Source organism: Amblyraja radiata, chromosome 21 (assembly GCF_010909765.2).
Source record: "Amblyraja radiata isolate CabotCenter1 chromosome 21, sAmbRad1.1.pri, whole genome shotgun sequence".
Classification (NCBI taxonomy): domain Eukaryota; kingdom Metazoa; phylum Chordata; class Chondrichthyes; order Rajiformes; family Rajidae; genus Amblyraja; species Amblyraja radiata.
Window position 1 is genome coordinate 3,880,268 of NC_045976.1, and position 23,674 is coordinate 3,903,941.

The window sequence follows — 23,674 nt, forward strand, 5'->3', positions numbered from 1 at the left end:
CCCAACGAGTCCACGCCGACCAGCGATCCCCACACATCGACACTATCCTACACTCTAGGGCCAATTTACAATTTAACCTGCAAACCTGTACGTCTTTGGAGTGTGGGCGGAAACTGGTGATCACGGAGAAAACCCACGCAGTCACGGGTAGAACGTACAGCGCCTGTAGTCAGGATTGAACCCACGCCTCTGGCGCTGTAAGGCAGCAACTCTACCGCTGTGCCACCCTGTTGAAGTATTTTCTTGGCCTCTTTTGATCCCATCTCGTCACTCCTTGGCTTTGGCCTCTAATGTCTTCTTATCTCTGGCAGTACCCTCATTTGGCCCATTGCCATGTACTGAGCTACCCTTCCATCCTCCACTTCCTTCCTGCTTTATGCCAGACGTTGCTTTGAACATGATTTCATCCTTCACACATTACTGATTAGTTGGCACTGGGGTTTTTTGTTTTCATGATATTATCTCATTTCATAACTGATAGGAGCAGAATTAGGCCATTCAGCCCATCAAGTCTACTTCACCATTCAGTCATGGCTGATCTATCTGTCCCTCCTAACCCCATTCTCCTGCCTTCTCCCCATAACCCAGTATGGGTCAATTTTATGCTCCATGTTTCCCCTGTTGACATCACCCTTCACAGAACATAACATTGTCGCATGCTTCTGTTTTCTGAGTATTCTGTGGAACATAAAGGGAAAATGTTTAAGTGCTGTGCACAACACAGACAAAGGGTTCAAAATGTATTTCTAGTGCTACAGCAAGGAGATACTATGAAGGAGTTTTAACATTGAAACAATGATCTTCTTGCAGAGGGCAACCTATGAAATGAGCATTCAGACAAATCTGAACAGGGCAAAATCCTACAATTATTTAAAAAACCATCAATGGCTCAATATAGGACGTATCAGGTCATTGTGGACTGAAACCCAAAAGTTGCACATACACCATCTTCATCTGCAGTTAGTTTACAACTTTGGTGTATCCAGTTTTTGTATTGTTTTTTGTATTTTCCTCTCATGATTAGAAAATTATATTTGAATTCGATTAATTAAATATTAAGTAGTAATATGAGGCTGTATTTTTAGATTGTTGGATGGTTAGATTTTATCGTGGATTTCTATGTGCTTCTTCCTAAAATTAACTGCATTTCAAGTTTCTTTAAACTGAGTTTCCAGTTTTGAAGAAGTAACCAGAAAGGTTGATGAGGGCAAAGTTGCAGACTTTGTCTAGACGGAGTTCAGTGAGGCATGTGATGCTCCACGTGGTAGGCTGCTCTGGAAGGTTCGATCACCATAGGATTGAGGGAGAGCTAGCCAACTGGATAGAGAATCGGCTTCATGGAAGGAAGCAGAGGGTGATGGTGGAGGTTGTTTTTATGGTCGAAGGCCTGTGACTAGTGGTGTGCCACACGGGCACATTGCTGTTTGTGGTTTATATCAATGATTTGGATGAGAATGTACAAGGCATGATTAGTGAGTTTGCAGATGACACTAACTTGGGTGGGGACATAGATAGCGAAGATTGTTATCAAATATCACAGCAGGATCTTGATCAGTTGGCCAAGTGGGAAGAGGAATGGTTGATGGCGTTTAACTGCAAGGTGTTCCATTTTACAAAGTCAACGCAGGGCAGACCTTCATAGTGAATGGTTGGGCTCTGGGTAGTGTTGTTGAGCAGAGGGATCTAGGAGTGCAGGTACATGGGATCCTGAAACTAGCTTCACAGTTCGATAGAGTAGTCAAGAAGGCATTAGCCTTCATCAGTCAGGGTATTGAGTCTAGAAGTTGCGTTGTGTTACAGCTTACAAGATGTTGATGGGGAAGCATTTGGGGTATTGTGTTTAGCTTTGGTCACCTTGCTCTTGCAAGGATGTTGTTAAGCTGGGAAGTTTGCAGAGAAGATTTACGAGGATGAGCTGAGGGCCTTAGCTATAGGGAGAGGTTGAGTAGACTCCGATTTTATTCCTTGGAGTGCAGGACGAGTGATCTTATCGAGGTGCATAAGTTCAAGTGAATTTATTGTCATGTGTCCCTGACAATGAAATTCTTGCTTTGCTTCAGCACACAGAACATAGTCGGCATTTACTACAAAACAGATAAATGTGTCCATACACCATAATATAAATATATACACATATGAATAAATAAACTGATAAAGTGCAAATAACAGAAAATGGGTTATTAATAATCAGAGTTTTGTCCGAGCCAGGTTTAATAGCCTGATGGCTGTGGGGAAGTAGCTATTCCTGAACCTGGTTGTTGCAGTCTTCAGGCTCCTGTACCTTCTACCTGAAGGTAGCAGGGAGATGAGTGTGTGGCCAGGATGGTGTGGGTCTTTGATGATACTGCCAGCCTTTTTGAGGCAGCAACTGTGATAAATCCCCTCAATGGAAGGAAGGTCAGAGCCGATGATGGACTGGGCAGTGTTTACTACTTTTTGTAGTCTTGTCCTCTCCAGGGCACTCAAATTGCCGAACCAAGACACGATGCAACCAGTCAGCATGCTCTCTACTGTGCACCTGTAGAAGTTCAAGTCTGTTGCCGAGTCCTTGAACATTGCCCAGTCTACAGACTCCAAACAGTCCTGGAGTTGTTCATCTGACCACCCCCCCCCCCCGACCAGCTCTGTACTGTCCTCACCTCTGGGGGTGCGATCTTCAATTGCTGCCTGTGGGCAGGAAGTAGCAGCACCGCGGTATGGTCGGATTTACCGAAGTGAGGGTGAGGGATAGAACGATAGGCATTCTTGATGGTGGTGTAGCAGTGGTCGAGGGTGTTTGGTCCTCTGGTGCAGCAGGAGACATGTTGGTGGAAGTTAGGGAGTGATTTCTTTAGGTTTGCCTTATTGAAGTCCCCAGCAATGGTGGTAAATGCCTCGGGGTAAGACGTCTGGTGTTTGTTGACCACGGCGTTCAGCTCCTCCAGTGCCAGACGGACGTCTGCCTTGGGTGGGATGTAGACCGCGGTCAGAATAATGGAGGTGAATTCCCTTGGGAGGTAGAAAGGACGGCACTTCACCGCCAGATGTTCGAGGTGTGGAGAGCAGGAGTTGGACAGGAGTGCCACATCTGAGCACCATGCAGAGTTAACCATGAGGCAGATGCCCCCTCCTCTCCCTTTCCCAGATGCCTGCGTACGGTCCATACGGTGGATGGAGAACCCTTCAGGCTGGACCGCTGAGTCTGGGGAGCTGGGGGTGAGCCATGTCTCTGTGAAACAGAACACAGAGCATTCCCTCAGCTCCCTTTGATAAAGCAGCCTTGCCCTTAAGTCCTCCACTTTGTTTTCAAGGGACTGTACGTTGGCCAGTAGGATAGTAGGGAGAGGGGGCCAAAGTCCCCAACGCTTCATTCTGACCTGAAGTCCTGCCCGTCAGCCACGTTTCCGGACACAATGGAGGCTTCCCCTTTGTTTCCAGGTACTGTACTTGCTGTACCTGCTCACGGGAATAAATAGGGTGAATGCGCAGTCTTTCACCAGCGTAGAAGAATCAAGAACCAGAGGACATCGTTTTAACATGATAGGGGAAAGATTTAACAGGAATCCGAGGAGCAACATTTTCACGCAGGGTGGTGTGTAAATGGAACGAGCTGCCAGTTAGGTAGAGTTGGCGCCTTACAGCACAAGAGACCCGGGTTTGATCCTGACTATGGGTGCTGTCTGCACGGAGTTTGTACGTTCTCCCTGTGATCACGTGGGTTTTCTCTGGGATCTCCAGTTTCCTTCCACACTGTAAAGATCTACAGGTTTGTATGTTAATTGGCTTTGGTAAAAATTGTAAATTGTTCCTGGTGTGTAGGATAATGTTCGTATACGGGGTGATCACTGGTCTGCTTGGACTCGGTGGGCCGAAGAACCTGTTTCCGGTTGTATCTCTAAAAGTCTAAAAGTAAATGAGATAGTTGAGGCTGGACCGTCGGGGACTCGGCAACAGGCCTAGCTCACCCGCTGCGGAACCGGGAAACATGCCTGGAGAGGGAACCACCGAACAGCCTCTGCTCGTCCCTGAGGACCGGAGAGGAGGGTGGAGGGTGTCGGCGACAGTGAATGCAACAACCAACGGCCGTTAAGAAGAACCAGGGTCTTACACTCAAGGTCAGCTGTGGGAGGTATCCCTGGACCACAAAGGCTGAAGATGGCCAGGCGAGGAGAGTGACGACAGTTTACTGGACGATCCAGAAGGACGGAACGGTTGCAATGGGCTTTTATGGCCAGCTGGAGCTTGGATTTAGAAAATGGTGCCAAAACCTGGCAATTCTTGCATAAGTCTCAGTGAGCTCTTTCTAGACACTTTGTACTTAATCTGTGATTGTGCTTATGTATGGTAATTTTCTGTATTGTATGGAAAAAAAAGAAATTGACTGTACCTCAGTACATGTGATAATAAAGAACCATTGAATCATTGCACTGTAAGATGATTTAAAAGACATTTGGACAGGTATAAGAGAGGTATAAGACAGGTATTAGACAGATATAAGAGAGTTAGATAGAGCTCTAGGGGCTAGTGGAGTCAAGGGATATGGGGAGAAGGCAGGCACGGGTTATTGATAGGGGATGATCAGCCATGATCACAATGAATGGCGGTGCTGGCTCGAAGGGCCGAATGGCCTCCTCCTGCACCTATTTTCTATGTTTCTATGTATATGGATAGGACAGGTTTATAGGGATATGGGCCCAATGCAGGCAGGTGGGACTAGTGTGATGGGGCATGTTGGTCAGCATGGCGAAGTTGGGCTGATATATGACTCTAGCATGACTGATATTTTGGCAATGAATGTGTCTCATCAAAATATTTGGCTTGGAGTCTGCTCAAATGTATCATGCTCAAATAATAGGCAGGAGAATGGGGTTAAGAGGGAGGGATAGATCAGCCATGATGAATGGCGGAGTAGACTTGATGGGCCAAATGGCCTAATTCCATTCCTATAACTTATGAACATAATTGAACTGTCACCTAATTATCGTGTCGCACAAATTTGTTGCTTCTTTACTCTTGTGCTGCGTGACTGTGGTTGCAAGATGCATCTTCTCAATATGCATGCTGAAGTCATACAACACAGACACAGGCCCAACTTGCCCATGCCGACCAATATGCTCCATCTACACTAGTCCCACCTGCCTGCATAGGGCCCATATCCCTCTAAACCTGTCCTATCCATGTACTTGTCTAAATGTCTTTAAAATCCTCTTATCATACAATGATTCAATGGTTCTTTATTATCACATGTACTGAGGTACAGTGAAATTCTTTTTTGTATACTGTTCAGGAAATTATTACCATACATAAACACAATCCCAGATTAAGTGCTAAGTGTATAGAAATGCCAAGGTGGTGGTGGGAAAACGTTGGAGAGTCACTTGTGTAGGAAGGAACTGTAGATGATGGTTTAAACTGAAGACAGAAACAGAGAGCCGGAGTAACTCAGGCAGGCAGCTTCTCTGGAGAGAAGGAATGGGTGACGTCTTAGGTCGACACCCTTCTTCAGACTGAGAGTCAGGGGAAAGGTGAATGAGAGATATTGACAGGATTTACGAGAGCAGGAGGAATCACAGAGGGGGTGCAGCAAGAGAGGGGGTGTTGCAGAAATTGTCGGAGCGAGGAGGAGAAGTAAGGGTACCTTGAGGAGATTTTGCAAAATGTGTCGGGAGGAACTGCGGATGCTGGTCGGTGGTTTTATAAATAGGGGAATTGTATGTGCAAACGAGAAAGTCCCCAATCTGAACCATCTGTAACAGGAAATGTAAATTCTGGGCATCACACTGAGGAAGAACATCAATACCTCAGTGTGGGCACCAAGACAATAGGTTTTCACACTATAGGGTGTCACCGAGTCAAAACGCTTAAACTAACCACTCCAGAGAGTTAGTGTTCAACCAACCTTTCCGCTGTACGTTCCACTTTGTGATTTACCGCCCAACTGTCTTGACACATGCATGAAAGTGGACTGCTGTACTAACACATTCTCGGAAAAAGCACGCTTTGCCCAGTAGCCCACCCTTCCATTTCCAAAAGCAATCTATCTTTGTCCAGACATCCTCCGGAAACACAGAAATGTTGTCTTCAGATGTACAGCCCATCACGCCTATGCAGCTTGTGATTGGCCATGCACCCAAACCCAAGCGATTGAGTGATACAGTGTGGAAACAGGCCCTTCAGCCCAACCTGCACTCACCAGCAAACACCTACACTAGTCCCATCTGCCTGCGTTTGGTCCATATCCCTCCAAACCTGTCCTTCCCATCTCAGATGATTTTCTGCAGCTCGAAGGATGCACATTCCCAATTCCTCCAAATGTCAATACTTTGCTTGGAATATCAAAAAGACAGGATAAAACAAAGTTTAAGAAGGAACTGCAGGTGCTGGAAAGTCTGAATAAGGGTTTCGGCCCGAAACGTTGCCTATGTCCTTCACTCCATAGATGCTGCCTCACCCGCTGAGTTTCTCCAGCATTTTTGTCTACCTAGGATAAAAGAAAGTCTGGATTGTACTGGTGTTTGTACAAGGAAGCAGTCGGTCACTCTACCATAAAAGGACAGAACGCACTGGAGGTCAGATGCCTGTGCATGTGTCCTCCAGTGAGCCAACTCCCTCCCTCCCAAGATAGACACAGAGTGCTGGAGCAACTCAGCATGTCAGGCAGCATCTCAGTTTAGTTTATTTTAGAGATACAGCGCGGAAACAGGCCCTTCAGCCCACCGAGAACTAGGGTGGGGGAAGGACAGAGAGAGAGTGTGCTGCACAGTGGCACAGTGGTAGAGTTGCTGCCTTACAACGCCTACAGTGGCGGAGACCCGGATTCGATCCCGACTACGGGTGCTGTCTGTATGGAACTTGTACGTTCTTCCCGTGACCTGCGTGGGTTTTTTTCAAGATCTTCAGTCTCCTCCCACACTCCAAAGACGTACAGGTTTGTAGGTTAATTGGCTTGGTAAATGTAAAAACAATTGTCGCTAGTGTGTGTAGGATAGTGTTAGTGTGCGGGGATCGCCGGGCAGTGCGGACTTGGTAAGCCAAAAGTCCTGTTTCTGCGCTGTATCTCTAAACTAAACTAAACTTTTCAAATGATGGGTGAAATAAGGGAAGTTAAGTGGTTTTGTTTTTACTCTTTTATTTCAATACAGAGGACATAGGTTTAAGGTGAGGGGGGAAAGATTTAATAGGAACCTGAGTGGTAACCTTCTCATGCAAAGGGTGGTGGGTGTGTGGAACGAGCTGATGGAAGAGGTAGTTGAAGCAGGTACGGTTGCAACATTTAAGAAAGAGTTAGACAGGTACATGGATAGCTCAGGTTTAGAGGGTTATGGGCCAAACGCAGGCAGGTGGGACTAGTGTAGCTGGGACATGTTGGCCAGTGTGGGCAAGTTGGGCTGAAGGGCCTGTTTCCACACTGTAAGACGCTATGACTATGATTCTCATTAATATAACCGTGTATGGGATGTGTAGGAAGGAACAGCAGATGCTGGTTTAAATCGAAGATAGACACAAAAGCTGGAGTAACTCAGCGGGACAGGCAGCATCTCTGGAGAGAAGGAATGGGTGATGTTTCGGGTTGAGACCCTTCTTCAGACCTGTGTATGGGACGTTAGTTTCCACCATCTGAAGCCTTGTTGTTGCTCGTGGCAATTGCTCGGTGCCACCTTGCCATAGAAAGTAACTGTGTCAGTGGGGCCAGGTGTTGGGGGGAGGGCTCCAGAGTGTATGTAGGGCTTCACTTCCCCATCAAGCCTTCCTGTCGAGTGCTGTGGTGTGGGGGACTGCATTGCCCTGGCAACGCTCCCACCACAGCTTCCTCAGTGCGATGGTCCACGTGCACTGCATCATTCCTGGACAGGAACAAAGCACCAGCATTGACATAGTCCTGTGATGTCAGGTTAGGGAAACCGTGGCCAACAAAGTGCTGCCCAACAGCAGTGGGAACTGAGTTTCCCAAGGCACGTAAATTGGCCTAGAATATTGGTTATCACATCTTCCTCTGAAAAATATCAATTTTGTGTAGATTACACTGATAGATATAGAGAACAATTAAACCTTACCCTCTGGGAGCCATTACATTTTTCAAACCAACGAGTTCACCTCAAGTAGGCACAACGTTTTTCATCAGACAGCATTTGCCTCTGATTTCACCACCACTTTAGGTAGTAAGTTCCAGTTATTAACCACTCTCTGTGTAAAAGATCCTCAGAGAGCATATTGTCTTGTCCCTGCAGTCGCCCAAGCAGTAACAGGGAGTAATTTTGTGTTCATTTTGTCAATTTTAACTCAATCCCAGATGTTATTCTGCAATGTAGAATTGCCGGCTAAACTGGCCTGCAATAGCCTGACAGGAATGGCCTGGTCGTAGTTCATCTGCAATGATCACAGCTACTGCTTCATCCTCAATATGAAGGTTCATGTTTCAGAAGCACTGCCTGCCTCACCAGCGCCATAATCAAGCTTGCAGTTGATACTAATGTGGGTGACATTGCAGAGAGTGAAGATAGTTGTCAAAAATTGCAGCAGGATCTTGATCGGATGGGCAGGTGAGCTGAGGAATAGTTGTTGGAATTTAATAAAGAGAAATGTGAGGTGTTGGATTTTGGAAAGCTCAACATGGGCAGGGCCTACACAGTGGATGGGATGGCACTGGGGAGTGTTGTAGAGCAGAGGGATCTAGGAGTGCAGGTGCGTGGTTCCTTGAAAGATGCGTCATAGGTAAATAGGGTGGTGAAAAAGGCTTTTGGCACATTGGCCTTCATCAGTCAGAGTATTGAGTACAGAGCAAGTTGGGAGGTCATGTTGCTGTTATATAAGACGTAGGTGAGGCTGCATTTAGAGTATTGTGTTCAGATTTTGACACCGTTAGTGGAAAGATGTTGTTGAGCTGGAAAAAGTGGAGAGAAGATTTACAAAGATGTTGCCAGGACTTGAGGTACTGAGCAGGCTAGGACTCTGTTCCTTGGAGCGCAGGAGGATGAGACGTAATCTTATAGAAGTGTACAAAATCATTAGAGGAATAGTTCGGGATCACAAAGTCTCTTGCCCAGAATAGGTGAATGGAGAACCAGAGGACATAGGTTTAATGTGAGGGGGGAAAGATTTAATGGGAACCTGAGGGGTAACTTTTTTACACAAAGGATGGTGGGTGTATGGAACCAGCTGCCAGAGGAGGTAGTTGAGGCAGGGACTTTCGCAAAGTTTAAGAAACAGTTAGATAGGTACATGGATAGGACAGGTTTAGAGGGATATGGGCAAACGCAGGCAGGTGGGACTAGTGCAGATAGGACCTGTTGTGGGCAAGTTAAATCGATGGGCCCATGTTTATGCTATTTCACTCTATGACTATAATCAGCCATTTCTTATTTTTCTTGCCGATTCTTGTAATTATTAATAATTGGTATCCTCTGAGGCAATGATGCATCTTCCGCCTTCTTTAATCGCTTCTGCTTGCTCCATACACCTCTGTTCAGGTAAGGCTGAGCTGGGTACTTTTTTTTTAGTTTAGAGATACAGCGCTGAAACAGGCCTTTCAGCCCACCGAGTCCGTGCCGACCACTGATCCCCGTACAATATCACACACACACACACACACACACACACACACACACACACACACACACACACACACACACACACACACACACACACACTGGGGACAATTTACAATTATAACCGTAGCACTCAGAGGAAAACACACGCAGGTCACCGGGAGAATGTACAAACTCCGTACAGACAGCACCCGTAGTCAGGATTTAACCCGGGTCTCTGGCGTTGTCAGGATTTAACCCGGGTCTCTGGCGTTGTGAGGCAGTAGCTCTACTGCTACGTCACCGTGCCGCCCGTGATGTTGTAAGCAACATCACCTTTCTTTGCTTAAATTAATTCCTCCTCTTTCCCTGTTAAACTGATAACTATTGGTGCTGCATCCTGCACTTGAACTGAACTTGAGTATTTCAGCATCTTTGCTGCCAACTTTCACCCTGCTCTCTGCCACGTGGTCTGTCTCTGACACTTTCCTTCCCTTTCTTGACATCTCCATTACTCATGAACCAATATCCATTGCAGGCCCTCCAACTCCTACCACTATCTTGACTATCGCTCTGTCTTCCAGCATCTCCACTTTGGTTGCATTGTTCTGATGATTTCTGGTATGTAGACCGTGATGTGAGTTACCTTGCTAGATAAAAGGGGTGACATGGAGGGATATGGATCGTGAACAGACAGTTAAGAGTTTGTCTTGGCCTTATACTCTAGTACTTGTACTTGCCAAGTGCCAGTTTTTAAGTGGGAATCGACAGTAGTGTCATGTGATACAAGCTTGTTAATCCGCGCTGACCAGCAATCCCCGTACATGAACACTATCCTACACGCTAGGGACTATTTACCATTTTTATCCAAGCCAATGAACCTACAAACTTGTATGTCTTTGGAGTGTGGAAGGGAACTGGAGCACCCAGAGAAAACCCACACGGTCACAGGGAGAATGTGCAAACTTCGTACAGACAGCACCCGTAGTCAGGATGGAACCCACGTCTGTAAGGCAGCAACTCTACCGCTGCACAACCGTGCAGACTTATTTTTCTCATTTATTATATTATTTACAGAGTACCATGTTTACATATTCTGTTGTGCTGCTGCAAGTAAGAATGTCATTGTTCTGTCTTAGACACATGACAATAAAACACTCTTGACATCCTCAGTAGAGGTCTGCAGTTACTTGCGGAAACCTCCTGTTGTGAGTGCCCTTTAAGTGCTGTTACTTTGAGCACATGGTACCATGGTCTGTCTGTGACTGTCAGAGCTCTGCCATTGCCTTGGAGCTCAGAGCTGCAATCAATACTGGCAGTAGCATAGGGCAGCATGTGGCGCAGCAGTAGAGTTGCTTCTTTACAGCACCGGAGACCTCGGTTTGATCCTGACCATGGGTGCGGTCTGTACGGAGTTTGTACCTTCTCCCCATGAGCTGCATGGGTTTTCTCTGAGATCTTCGGTTTCCTCCCACACTCCAAAGACATACAGGTTTTTAGGTTAATTGGCTTGGTATAAACATAAATTGTCCCTAGTGTGTGTAGGGTGGTGTTAATGCACGCGGATCACTGGTCAATGCGGACTCATTGGGCCAAAGAGTCTGTTTCCGGGCTGTATATCTAAACTAAACTCAGCAGCTGAGAAATGGCATTATATGGGCATTACATTAGTGTGTGTGATGCATTAACGCATCAGATGCATTGGTGGGATGCTGTCATGTAACGAGAAACAGTTGCAATCGCATCCCATTCCAGCTAAAATGCATTTGATGTCTTTGGTAAAAAAGTAAGTTGTCCCTAGCGTGTAAGATATTGCTAGAGTAAGGATGACCACTGGTTAGCAAGTGGGCTGAAGGGCCTGTTTCCGTGCTATATCTCAAACTCTAAAACATGGTGCAGAATATTAATCGGATTTCCAGGTACTGCAGTCAATTAATTTGCAGCATCACTTACACAAAATGTTCTAAATTACTATCGGGTGAGTTTTTGATCATGCTTTGTGATATTTTACAATGATCCTCACTGAGTGTCCTTGGTTCATGCTGCACTTTTATGCATAATTTTACTTTCTGTAAAACAGATAAAGAATAACAAGTCCTGTCCACAAAGTCCATGTTGACTATTCCTTTGCCTATAGTGATGCTGCTTAACCTGCAGTGTTCCTCCTGCAGTCTGCTTTTAGTGACTTGCTGTTCAGCACTGCCACAGACTGTCCAATACTTTAGACGTGGAATCAATTGTTACTGTAAAGTTGGGAAATGCAGTGGTCAATCTGAGTACGGCAATTTCTTACAAACAATGAGGAAAATTGATATTTATTTAAATAAATAAATATATGAGATACAGCGTGGAAACAGGCCCGAAGGCCTATCGAGTCCACGCTGAACAACAGTAGCCCTGTACGCTAATTTTATCCTACACTCTAGGGACAATTTACAGAGCCCATTTAATCTACAAACCAGCATGTTTTGGGGATATGGGAGGAAGCCAAAGCACCCGGAGAAAACCCACGCGGTCACAGGGAGAATGTACAAACTCCATACAGACAGCGCCCAGAGTCAGGATCGAACCTGGGTCTCTGGAGCTTTCAGGGCAGCAACTCTACCGCTGCGCCACCGTGCCGCTCGTATGGGGAGTAGCAGTTTTAGCTGATGTTAGTTAAGGACAGATTCTATCTCAGACTGGGGAAACAATGTCTCTATCATACTATTTGTTAGATTATTAACTGCATGACTTTTATTGCAGCTGGTTCTGGATGAAAACATGAAAGTACTTCGGCCGAGTATTCTGATTGAACTACAAGATGAATCTCCAATTAAACACAGCATAATGTTTGATAAAATAGATCCACATTACTTCTACCTGTTAACTGAGAGGATGGTAAGCTGATTTTTTTTCACAGTTCTATCATGTAATTAATGTCTTTCATTCCTGGCATGTGACATTATGGCAAAGCTGATGCTTGTAACTATCTGCAGTTGGCCTGAGAAGGTGGTTGCTGGATGGTCCTTGGATCTACTGCTTGCTATAGGAGACAAGGAGGAATTTCTTTAATCTGCGGGTGATGAATCTGTGGAATTCATTGCCGCAGAAAGCTGTTGAATCCGAGTCAATGGATATTTTTAAGGTGGAGATTGATAGATTCTTGATTAGAACGGGTGTCAGGGGTTATGGGGAGAAGGCTGGAGAATGGGGTTGAGAGGGAAAGATAGATCAGCCATAATTGAATGGTGGTGTAGACTTGATGGGCTGAATGGCCTCATTCTGCTGCTGTAACGTATGAACATGAGTGATGGGCTCAGCGATTTTGCAGGACATTTAAAGGCCAGCTGTGTTGGTGGGGATCTGGTGTATCACAAACTCCAGAATTGGTAGGGAGGAGGTCAGCAAGTGTCATTCCCTGAAAACCTTGAATGAACTGATTGGGTTCCAGATCTTTATTAATATTAGACTTTAGAGATGCAGCATGGAAACAGCCCCTTCGACCCACCAAGACCGTGCAAAGCAGCGATTCCCATACACTATCACTGTCCTACACATTTGGGACAATTTAAAATTTTACCGAACCCAAATACATACAAACCTGTACCTTTTTGGAGTGTGGGAGAAAACCAGGGCACCCAGAGAAAACTCACAGTCACAGGAAGAACGTGCAAACTCTGTACAGACAGCACCCGTAGTCAGGATTGTACCCGGGTCTCTGGCGTTGTCAGGCAGCAACTCCACCTCTGCACCACTGTGCCGCCCTTGTCCGCAATGTGTAGGATAGTGCTGGTGTGTGAGGTGATCACTGGTCGGCGCGGACTCGGTGGGCCGATGAGCCTGTTTCCACGCTGTAAATCTGGTCATAGAATGGTAGGGGGAAGGTCAGCAGATGTCATTCCCTGAAGATGTTTAATGAACTGTTTGGGTTCCAGATTCATTTTAATATATTTGGAATTGTAATTTAGAACACGGCAAAGTGTGAAATGAAAAAAGTGAGTTAATTTTCTTTTCAAATTCAAAACCTGTGATAAAATAAATATTTTTGCCTTGATCATCGGTACCCAAATCTTTGAAAGATTTAAGTTTTTACTGATTTTAATAGTGGCGACACCAGGATGAAGATAATTGGATTATTTTTAGTCAAATATGTTGTTTCTATCATTCTATCACCATTTCCCTCTGCTCTCTAAATAGACAGTCATTTTGGTGTAAATTCATTCTGTTTGCTGTATAGTTGACCACTAGTGAGCAAACATTATTTCTCCTGCCACAAATACGTCGCATGACGCTGCGTTATTTATTTCTGGTTGCTTTGTAACCTTCTTTGTGAGGAGGAAATTTGTATTTCCCTTATTAATTAACTCTTCTTGTATCACTTTGACTGATTTCAGAACCAGGAAGTAAAATTCCATCACCCCAGATTTTTTTATTTTGGAGCCAATTGCTTTGAGAGTTCCAACTTGTGAAATTGTAATCTGATGACTTTGGACTTTACTTTAGACTTTAGAGATACAGCCAGAAACAGGCCATTCGGCCCACCGAGTCCACACCAACTAGCGATCAACCCATACACTAGCATTATCCTATACACTGAAGACAATTTACCAAGACGGCACCGACCAGCGATCCCCGCACGTTAGCACTATCCTACACACAAGAGGGACAATTTATAATTATACCAAGCCAATTAACCTACAAAACCTGTACATCTTTGGATTGTGGGAGGAAACTGGAGCACCTGAAGAAAACATACATGGTCATGGGGAGAATGTACAAACTCTGTACAGACAGCACCCGTAGTCAGGATCAAACCCGAATCTCTGACGCTGTAAGGCAGTGACTGTGCACTGTGTTTCCATCATGTTACACACCATCCTGGTGTCATTACTTTTACAGAGAGATGAAGGTCCTGAGACCCCTTGACCAGCAGTAACGTGGGAATTCTTCCACCACGGGAGGTTCTCCCCACTCATTCACAGCATGTACACATCACTACCAGCTCCAGCCAAGACTTACACCTTTGAACCAAACTGATTCTGGTCCATTTTAAAGAGAAGTAAATGACCAAACGTTTCAGTCGGTCTGCAGTCATTTCTACGCTGAGTAAGGATGGGAGGATTCCTTTCCTGAAGCACATTGGAAAACCAGTGGCAGCAGTTTCAAGAGAAAGACCCACCAACATAGTCTCAAGACATCCAAGAATTACCAGGAAAGGCTGCTATTGCTGATCCTGAAGTATAAGGTTGTAGGGGGACTTTTGTGCTGTTTTGTGCTCTACCCATGCCCTGTATCTGGATAGACATGGACACAAAATAAAACAGCATGTAGATCAGTGGTGAGTCTATCAAACAAGTCGATTTATTGAAGGCCTTAACAATGCGTACTGTAAAACACTCTCAGAGATCCCAAAGTGTTTCAAAGATTCACAGTACCTACAGCATTTTATATTCTCATGACACAATGGTTTCTTATAGATTTGAAATATGTCATCATAGATCGATGTCTCTGTAACCTTCCATCTTTGTCTTTTCCCAGAGCTATCTTTAACCCTACACTTTATGTTATGTTACCTTGAACATTTTTCTCCAATATATCTACAAATACTATAGATGTCAATATCCCTGTAGAGAGAATAGATGGGGTCCACTTATTGAAAAAGACTGTTCATTAACCTCTGGGGACTTGCCTGCCAAACACAGTGACAAAGAGCAGCTGTAATCTCAGGGTTGCAACGGATAAGAACATAAGCAGAACTGCAAACAACTATCCCCCCCCCCTCAATAGATAAGGAACCCTGCTTTTCAGCAGGTTTTATTACCCGCAGCTATTTACAACCTCCAATATCTATATAACTAAAAGTCTTTGGTTTGTGCCCACGATGTGTCTCTGTGTCATAGAAACATAGAAAATAGGTGCAGGAGTAGGCCATTCGGCCCTTCGAACCTGCACCACCATTCGATATGATCATGGCTGATCATCCAACTCGGTATCCCATCCCTGCCTTCTCTCCATACCCCCTGATCCCTTTAGCCACAAGGGCCACATCTAACTCCCTCTTAAATATAGCCAATGAACTGGCCTCAACTACCTTCTGTGGCAGAGAATTCCACAGATTCACCACTCTCTGTGTAAAAAATGATTTTCTCATCTCGGTCCTAAAAGACTTCCCTCTTATCCTTAAACTGTGACCCCTAGTTCTGGACTTCCCCAACATCGGGAATAATATTCCTGCATCTAGCCTGTCCAACCCCTTAAGAATTTGTAAGTTTCTATAAGATCCCCCCTCAATCTTCTGAATTCCAGCGTGTACAAGCCGAGTCTATCCAGTCTTTCTTCATATGAAAGTCCTGCCATCCCAGGAATCAGTCTGGTGAACCTTCTCTGTACTCCCTCTATGGCAAGAATGTTTTTCCTCAGATTAGGAGACCAAAACTGTACGCAATACTCCAGGTGTGGTCTCACCAAGACCCTGTACAACTGCAGTAGAACCTCCCTGCTCTTATACTCAAATCCTTTTGCTATGAATGCTCACATACCATTCGCTTTCTTCACTATCTGCTGCACCTGCATTCCTACTTTCTATGACTGGTATACCATGACACCCAGGTCTCGTTGCATCTCCCCTTTTCCTAATTGGTCACCATTCAGATAATAGTCTACTTTCCTGTTTTTGCCACCAAAGTGGATAACCTCACATTTATCCACATTTTACTTCGGAGTCACGTGAGTGACTACGTGAAGAACCCGCTCAGTGCGCAGGGGCGGCATTACGCCAGCAGTGCAACAGCGGCTGGCACGGGAGTTAGGCTTTCCCGTTACAGGATGAACCGGACCGTCAGGTGAGTACCCTGAGGTCGGGTTTTCTTTTACAGGTGAGCCTTTTTCTGCTTGTGTTTTTTACAGGCAGAGAAAAAGGCTCTGGAACAAAACTGTCCCCCGTTTTCCCGTTGGGGAGGGGGGCAGCAACAGGCGGTAGGAGCGTTACCCGGTGTTCCGTAATTCCCCGACACCGTGCCGAGGCCAGCCCGCTAGTACCTGAAGCAGCGGGCTGGACGCATAGCCACTCAAGAGGCATCTGGCAGGTGTTCCCGATGTCGGACGGGACGTCTCTCCACCCGCACGGGGGGAGAGAGAGCCGCCTGAGCCGCTGGAGCGGCTCACAGAGCAGGTGCCTGCGAGACGCGCTGCTTGAGGGGCGCTCTCGCTACTACAAGGCAAAAGCTCCAGAAGAACCTGTCCCCCGCTCGACTCCAGCGGAGGAGCGTTCCATTGCAGGGGGGGCAGCAACAGGCGGTAGGAACAATTACCGGTCACTCCGCTATCCCCATCACTGCGCCGAGCCCAGTCCCGCTAGTGCCTGAACTGCGGGCTGGATGTCTAGCCATCCGAACAGGCATCCGGCCGGTGGCGTCCGATTCGTCGGACGGGGACATGTCTCCACCTAAATGGAGGAGAGACAGCCGCCTGAGCTGCATCCAACAGCAATTGGAGCAGCTCCAGCGAGATGCGCAGAAAGAGCGCTCTCGCGGAGGGAGGTCAGGCACCCCCTCCACAGTGCTTCATGCACTGCCCTCTGCTCCCTCATTACTGGAGGCTAGCATTGGTGACCAGGGCTGGGCTGGTCTGGAACAGGGGCAGGCGGACGAATTCGGGAGTATGCCAGGGGTGCAGGAACATGAAGAGCTGTTGGGCGTGATGGACCGCTTGTAGCAACCCCACGGGCTGGAGCACCGCTGGAACCAAGAATGGCGGCCAGCATCAACCATTACTGGAAAAGGTGCTCGCTGAGCTGCTGAAACAACACAGCACCAGAAAACGGTGAGGCCCTAAAAGTAAAAAGTGTCAACAGCCAAATCTGGGGGCATGTGGGTCACACATCCAGACCCAAGAACTCAAGCTACAGCGGATCCTAAGGCTCCTGACGTCAGCCATCACAGCCTTTGCTCGTTCCGTGGAGACCACGGAGATGGATACCTGCCAGCAGCATGTGCTGGCATTAATGTGTACCACACAATTTGAGATCAACAATCTCCGGAGGGAAACATAAGACCTGCCCTCAATCCCAAATTTGCTGGCTTGTGTAAAGCCCCAGCGGCGGAGACGGACGCGCTGCTATTTGGGAAAGATTTCAATAAAAAACTGAAGGAGATGCAGGAAGCATCAAAAACCTTCGGCCTAATGAGGGCAGGCCCCAGGACGAGCAAACCAAGACCTCCGATACCCAAGCGGCAGCACCCCACGGCATCCACCAGTCGACGTCCGCAATATGGGACTGGTGAACGCTTGGGGTCCGCACATTATCCCCAAAGATCTTTCAGATCAGGGCCCGCAGCGGACCCTCTGGAAAATGCGCCTCCCCCCAACATCGCCAGCACGTCAGAACAAAATCTTCAGGAAAATGAAGAAACAGAATCGCCAATAACCATGGAGGTAGGTGGGTCTGGTCCCTACCAGCATATAGAGAATAAGGGTGCTTTATTAACAGGGGGGAGATTACACTTGTTTAAAGAAGCATGGGGTATGGTCACGAGTGACAAGTATATACTCAACAACATTACAGGATATAAAATACAATTCATGTCAGAAAAAACGCCGCCAGTTCAACAATGGCCCCAAAGGGTATTTTCCCTCCGTCAAAGAGAAACGTGAGGGACAAGCTGAACTGGTGAGACTTATCACAAAGGGGGTCATCGAAAAGACCAAACATGAACCTTTGGAATTTGTATCGAATATATTCACTAAAACCAAAAAAGATGGTGTCTGTCGCATCATCATTGACTTAACATCACTAAACAAATTTGTTAAGTATATACATTTCAAAATGGAGACATATGTTACTGCCAAACAACTGAATTCCAAAGGACACTTCATGGCAAGCATTTATCTTAAAGATGCTTACTATCTAGTACCCATATACAAGGATCATCGCAGATACCTAAAATTTATCTGGATGGTACAAAGCATTGCCCTATGGGCGAACTTCAGCCCAAGATTATTCACCAAAATATTGAACCCAGCCATGGCAATACTAACAAAACAAAAACATATTGTCATGGCATATCTGGAGGATATTCTCATAGTAGGGAAAACGATGGAATTGGCTGTGGCAGCAGTATCAGCTACAAAACAGCTCCTCGAAACTCTGGGGTTCGTCCTACATCCAGATAAATCTAAGTTGAAGCCATCCACTATCATGGACTACCTGGGCTTCACAATTAACTCAGTCCATATGACTGTTACCTTGCCAAAGGCAAAAATGGTTGAATTAGCACAATCATGCAACAAATTAATGGTCAACGAGCGACCAACTATTTGACAAGTAGCAAGAGTAATTGGGGAAATGGTAGCAGCATTTCTGGCTACACAATTCGGACCTTTGCACTATCAAAAATTTTTACAGAGAGCAAAGGTACGGGCAATAAAACGACATACAGGTCACTATGATCGTGTCATGAACTTACCCACTGAAGGGTACAGTGGGTAAGTTCAATCAGAGCTACAGTGGTGGGCAGAAAACGTTTGGCATAGTTTCAGCCCTATCTTTATCACTAACCCTACTTTAGTTATTCAAACAGATGCCAGTGCTCAAGGCTGGGGAGCGACTAACTCCATATCCAGCACAAGTGGTAGATGGACTAAACTAGAGTCATCATTACTACTTACACTGGGCATTAACTATCTAGAGATGTTGGGCGCCTTTTATGGTTTAAAAGCATATTTATCTAATATGCAGCACTTGCATGTTCGGTTACAAATTGATAAATACTACGGTGATGGCTTATATTAACCATATGGGTGGCATAAAATCATTATCATGCGACAAATTGGTCAACATAATTTGGCAATGGTATGTCGAAAGACATATTTGGCTATCAGCTACTTACCTACCAGGTAAGCTAAACACCCATGCCATGAGAAAATTAAACGCCTGGGTTGCAAGTTTGAACAGACCTTACCTGGAACTGGGATTGTCCAAACAAACCATCACCACCATGTCGGCATCCCTTCGAACATCCACCAAGAGGCAGTACTTAACCAGCATCAAAAAAGGGAGAAGTACTGCCAGGAAACATGGACAACATACGCAACAGCTACAGCCACCAACATACTGGAGTTCCTGGCCATCTACACCACGATGTAGGGATCAGCTACAGTGCCATCAACACAGCGCAGAGTGCTCTTTCTGCTTATCTCAAACCAGCGGCAGGACAACAGGCGATGGGATCCCATCCACTGGTGGTAAAACTGATGAAGGGCATTTACAATATCAAGCCCTAAGCCCAGGTATACCCATATTTGGGATATCAGTGTGGTCCTGACATATCTCAGGGAATGGCCACCAGCCAGATCCCCCGGCCTCGAGCAAGCTACACTAAAGACGCTCATGTTGATGGCACTTGTATCCGCTCAGAGGGTCCAGTCACTACACCTATTGCGACTGGACAACATGATCACAGCTCCAGACCAGATCTGTCGTTATCCAGCGACTGGTCAAACAGAGCAGACCAGGAACACCTAATCCAGTCGTGGCTTACCCACCAGAACCACGGTTATGTGCCATGACCCACCTACTATCCTACATAGACACAACCAGAATATTCGAGGGAGATGAAAAGCCTTGTGGGTCAGTCACAAAAACCTTATGGTGGGGTACGAGCCAAACCATTGCGAGATGGCTCAAGCAGGTGCTAGAAACTGCTGGGATAAACACTAACATGTACAAATTTTATTCCACCAGGGCAGCATCCATGTCGACGGCTAAAGAATGGACATGCCTATAGACCACATCCTGGCTACAGCAGGATGGTGGGAAGGGAAAAGACCGTTCAGAAATTTTATAATAAGCCGTTGGCAAAACCTGGTTTATTTGCAGTAAAGATTTACGAACTGCAAATATTTAATTTAAGCCCAGGGGAGCAACTTAATTCTTTGTTGTTATTGTTTAAAAAATACCATTGTGTTTTTCTACAAATAGACTCATTGGTTCATTACGATAACACTTCCTCCCTCAAGAACTTCGGCAGTGAGTGAAATGAAACTGTTACACGGTTTGAAATCACAGAGCTTTGAAATCTTCACGTAGTCACTCACGTGACTCCGAAGTAAAATAGTAAGATTAAACGAGAACTTACCAGTTTGAAGTTTGATCTGTATTTTATGAGGAGTTACGATGAGGGATTACGTGCCCTCCGCTCCCACCCTCATTATATGGATCAAACTAATAAATTGATGTCTCCTTATCTTTACTATGTTTACTTCAAAATAACTGTGTCTATCTGTGATTCCACACCGCTGCTTGGAAGTATGCCGCGCCTGCGCACTGAGCGGGTTCTTCACGTAATCCCTCATCGTAACTCCTCATAAAATACAGATCAAACTTCAAACTGGTAAGTTCTCGTTTAATCTTACTATTATACTGCATCTGCCATGCATTTGCCCACTCACCCAACCTATCCAAGTCACCTTGCAGCCTCCTAGCATCCTCCTCACAGCTAACACTGCCCCCCAGCTTCGTGTCATCCGCAAACTAGGAGATGTTAGTCAATGGTGTCAATGGTTAATTCCTATCTTCTTCCAAACACTAGACCACAGCCTTCCCATTTTCACACACCCTACTCACATTTTTCCCGTGGTGGCGATAAACATCTTATCGTCGCATTTCCACCTATATTTCCAAAGTTATTAATCTTTGAAATTTTTACAACAGCCAAAACTGTCTTCTCACTGACAGCACCAATCACAATGGGCTCTCAAGCTGGCTGCCGACTGCCACAATGACATCACCATGGGATGTTGCCAATGGTAACGAGGTTGCTGCCTCTCTACCAATATCTGAAGGGGCTGCCCATCAAGTTCTAGTTGCATTTTGGTCCCATGATCCTGGTGTTTGGACACAAGGCAGGGAGTGGGGAGGGCCGATCGGGAGTGGGGGGGGGGGGGAATTCTCATCGCCCCCCCACATTCATCGCCCCTTCCTCCCCCCGGAGTGAACGCCGACGCCACCACCCCCCCCCCCCCCTCCCCCCCACGTTGGGGGACGGGGCCCAACGGGTCCCACTTGGTTTAGTATTTATTATAACTAAGCTAACTGTGCTGTGACCTGCAAGATTTTGATCTGCCGTTTTAATAAGAAATTTAGAAGCTACCAAATCCAGAGGCATTTCGCCTTGTCACTGGGAAGTGTGCTTTATATTGAGGATGTAGCTGTATTTCAAAAGCTTATTCTGGTTTCGGCCTAGAGTGTTTTTAAACTGAGACGTAACGTGAGGAACTAGCAATGACATCATTGCCAAGTATATGCTCTTTGCGCATTTACGAAGATTAATTTGCCGTTGTAGTACTCACCAGCATGTATTTGGTGAGATCCAGAGGAAATATAGGGTGGAGGGGTTGGTGGGGTATGTGGCCAACGGCACAAACAATGGGAGGAATAGAAAGGAATACATGAAGGAGGGTGGATGGCAAAGTAAATCCCATGGATCAACGTCTGAGTGGTCAATCGTGGCTTAAGGAATAAGGAAAGTTACTAAATGCAGTGTAGAAGCTAAAAAATCTAGCAATACAGATAAATAATAACTAAACTAAGCACAGCGGGAGAGTTGCTGCCTTACAGCGCCAGAGACCCGGGTCAGATCCTGACTACAGGTGCTGTTTGTATGGAGTATGTACGTTCTCACCGTGACCGTGTGGGTTTTCTCCAGGATCTCCGGTTTGCTTCCACTGACAAACTGCTCCAAAGACGTACAGGTTTATAGGTTAATTGGTCTGGTTTAATTGTAAATTGTCCCATCGATCAATTACAATCAGGTGGTGTTAGTGTGTGGGGATCGCCGGTCGGCATGGAGTTGGTGGGCAGAAGAGCCTGTTTAGCACTGTATCTCTACACCAAACTAAACCAGTGGTTCTAGACTTGGTGGTAGAAAGGGAAGAGAAGGAACATGCTGTGTGACAGGGGTTGGGCAATGTGGGTTTTAAATGAGTGAACAAAATACTTATTCCAGGTGATAGATTTGTTTTGAAAGGTTTTTAATTTTGACTGATGGCTCCACCGTGTCACCTCATCGCTTCTTAAAAATAAGGCCCTTCGGCTCACCGAGCCCGCACCAACCAGTAATTCCCGCACACTAACACTATCCTATGCACACTAGGGACAATTTACAATTGTACCGGAGCCAATTAACCTATAAACCTGTACGGCTTTGGAGTGTGGGAGGAAACCGGAGATCCCCGAGAAAACCCACGCTGGTCACGGGGAGAACGTACAAACTCCATACAGACAGCACCCGTAGTCAGGATCGAACCTGGGTCTCTGGTGCTGTAAGGCAGCAGCTCAACCGCTGCGTCATCGTGTCGCCGTGTGGTTATCAAGAAAACACATCAGCGTACAGGCGTTTGAGAAGATTCAACAAATACTATTTACAATATATATTAATGATTTAGATGAAGGGATTAAAAGTAACATTAGCAAATTTGCAGATGACACAAAGCTGGGTGGCAGTGTGAACTGTGAGGAGGATGCTATGAGGATGCAGGGTGACTTCGACAGGTTGGGTGAGTGGGCAGATGCAGTTTAATGTGGATAAATGTGAGTTTATCCACTTTGGTGGCAAAAACAGGAAGGAAGATTATTACCTAAATGGTGTCAAGTTGGGAAAAGGGGAAGTACAACGGGATGGGGGGTCCTTGTTCATCAGTCACTGAAAGTAAGCATGCAGGTACAGCAGGCAGTGAAGAAAGCAAATGGCATGTTGGCCTTCATAACAAGAGGAGTTGAGTATAGGAGCAAAGAGGTCCTTCTGCAGTTGTACAGGGCCCTAGTGAGACCACACCTGGAATATTGTGCCCAGTTTTGGTCTCCAAATTTGAGGAAGGACATTCTTGCTATTGAGGGAGTGCAGCATGGGTTCACAAGGTTGATTCCTGGGATGGCGGGACTGTCATATGTTGATCAAATGGAGCGGCTGGGCTTGTATACTCTGGAATTTAGGATGAGAGGGGATCTTATTGAAACATATAAGATTATTCAGGGTTTGGACATGCTGGAGGCATGAAACATGTTCCCGATGTTGGGGGAGGCCAGAACCAGGGCCACAGTTTAAGAATAAGGGGTAAGCCTTTAGAACGGAGATGAGGAAATACTTTTTCGCACAAAGTTGTGAATCTGTGGAATTCTCTGCCTCAGAGGG

The 23,674-nt window shown here is 46.0% G+C and overlaps 1 protein-coding gene across 1 annotated transcript in view; it reads left to right on the forward strand.

Moving 5' to 3' along the window:
• Positions 1–23,674, forward strand: part of plxnc1 (plexin C1) — a 134,859-nt gene that overhangs the window by 18,490 nt on the left and 92,695 nt on the right. Inside the window, exon 3 of the mRNA XM_033039317.1 lies at positions 12,249–12,383. Coding sequence (XP_032895208.1) covers positions 12,249–12,383 — 135 coding nt within the window. The remainder of the gene's footprint in view (positions 1–12,248; positions 12,384–23,674) is intronic.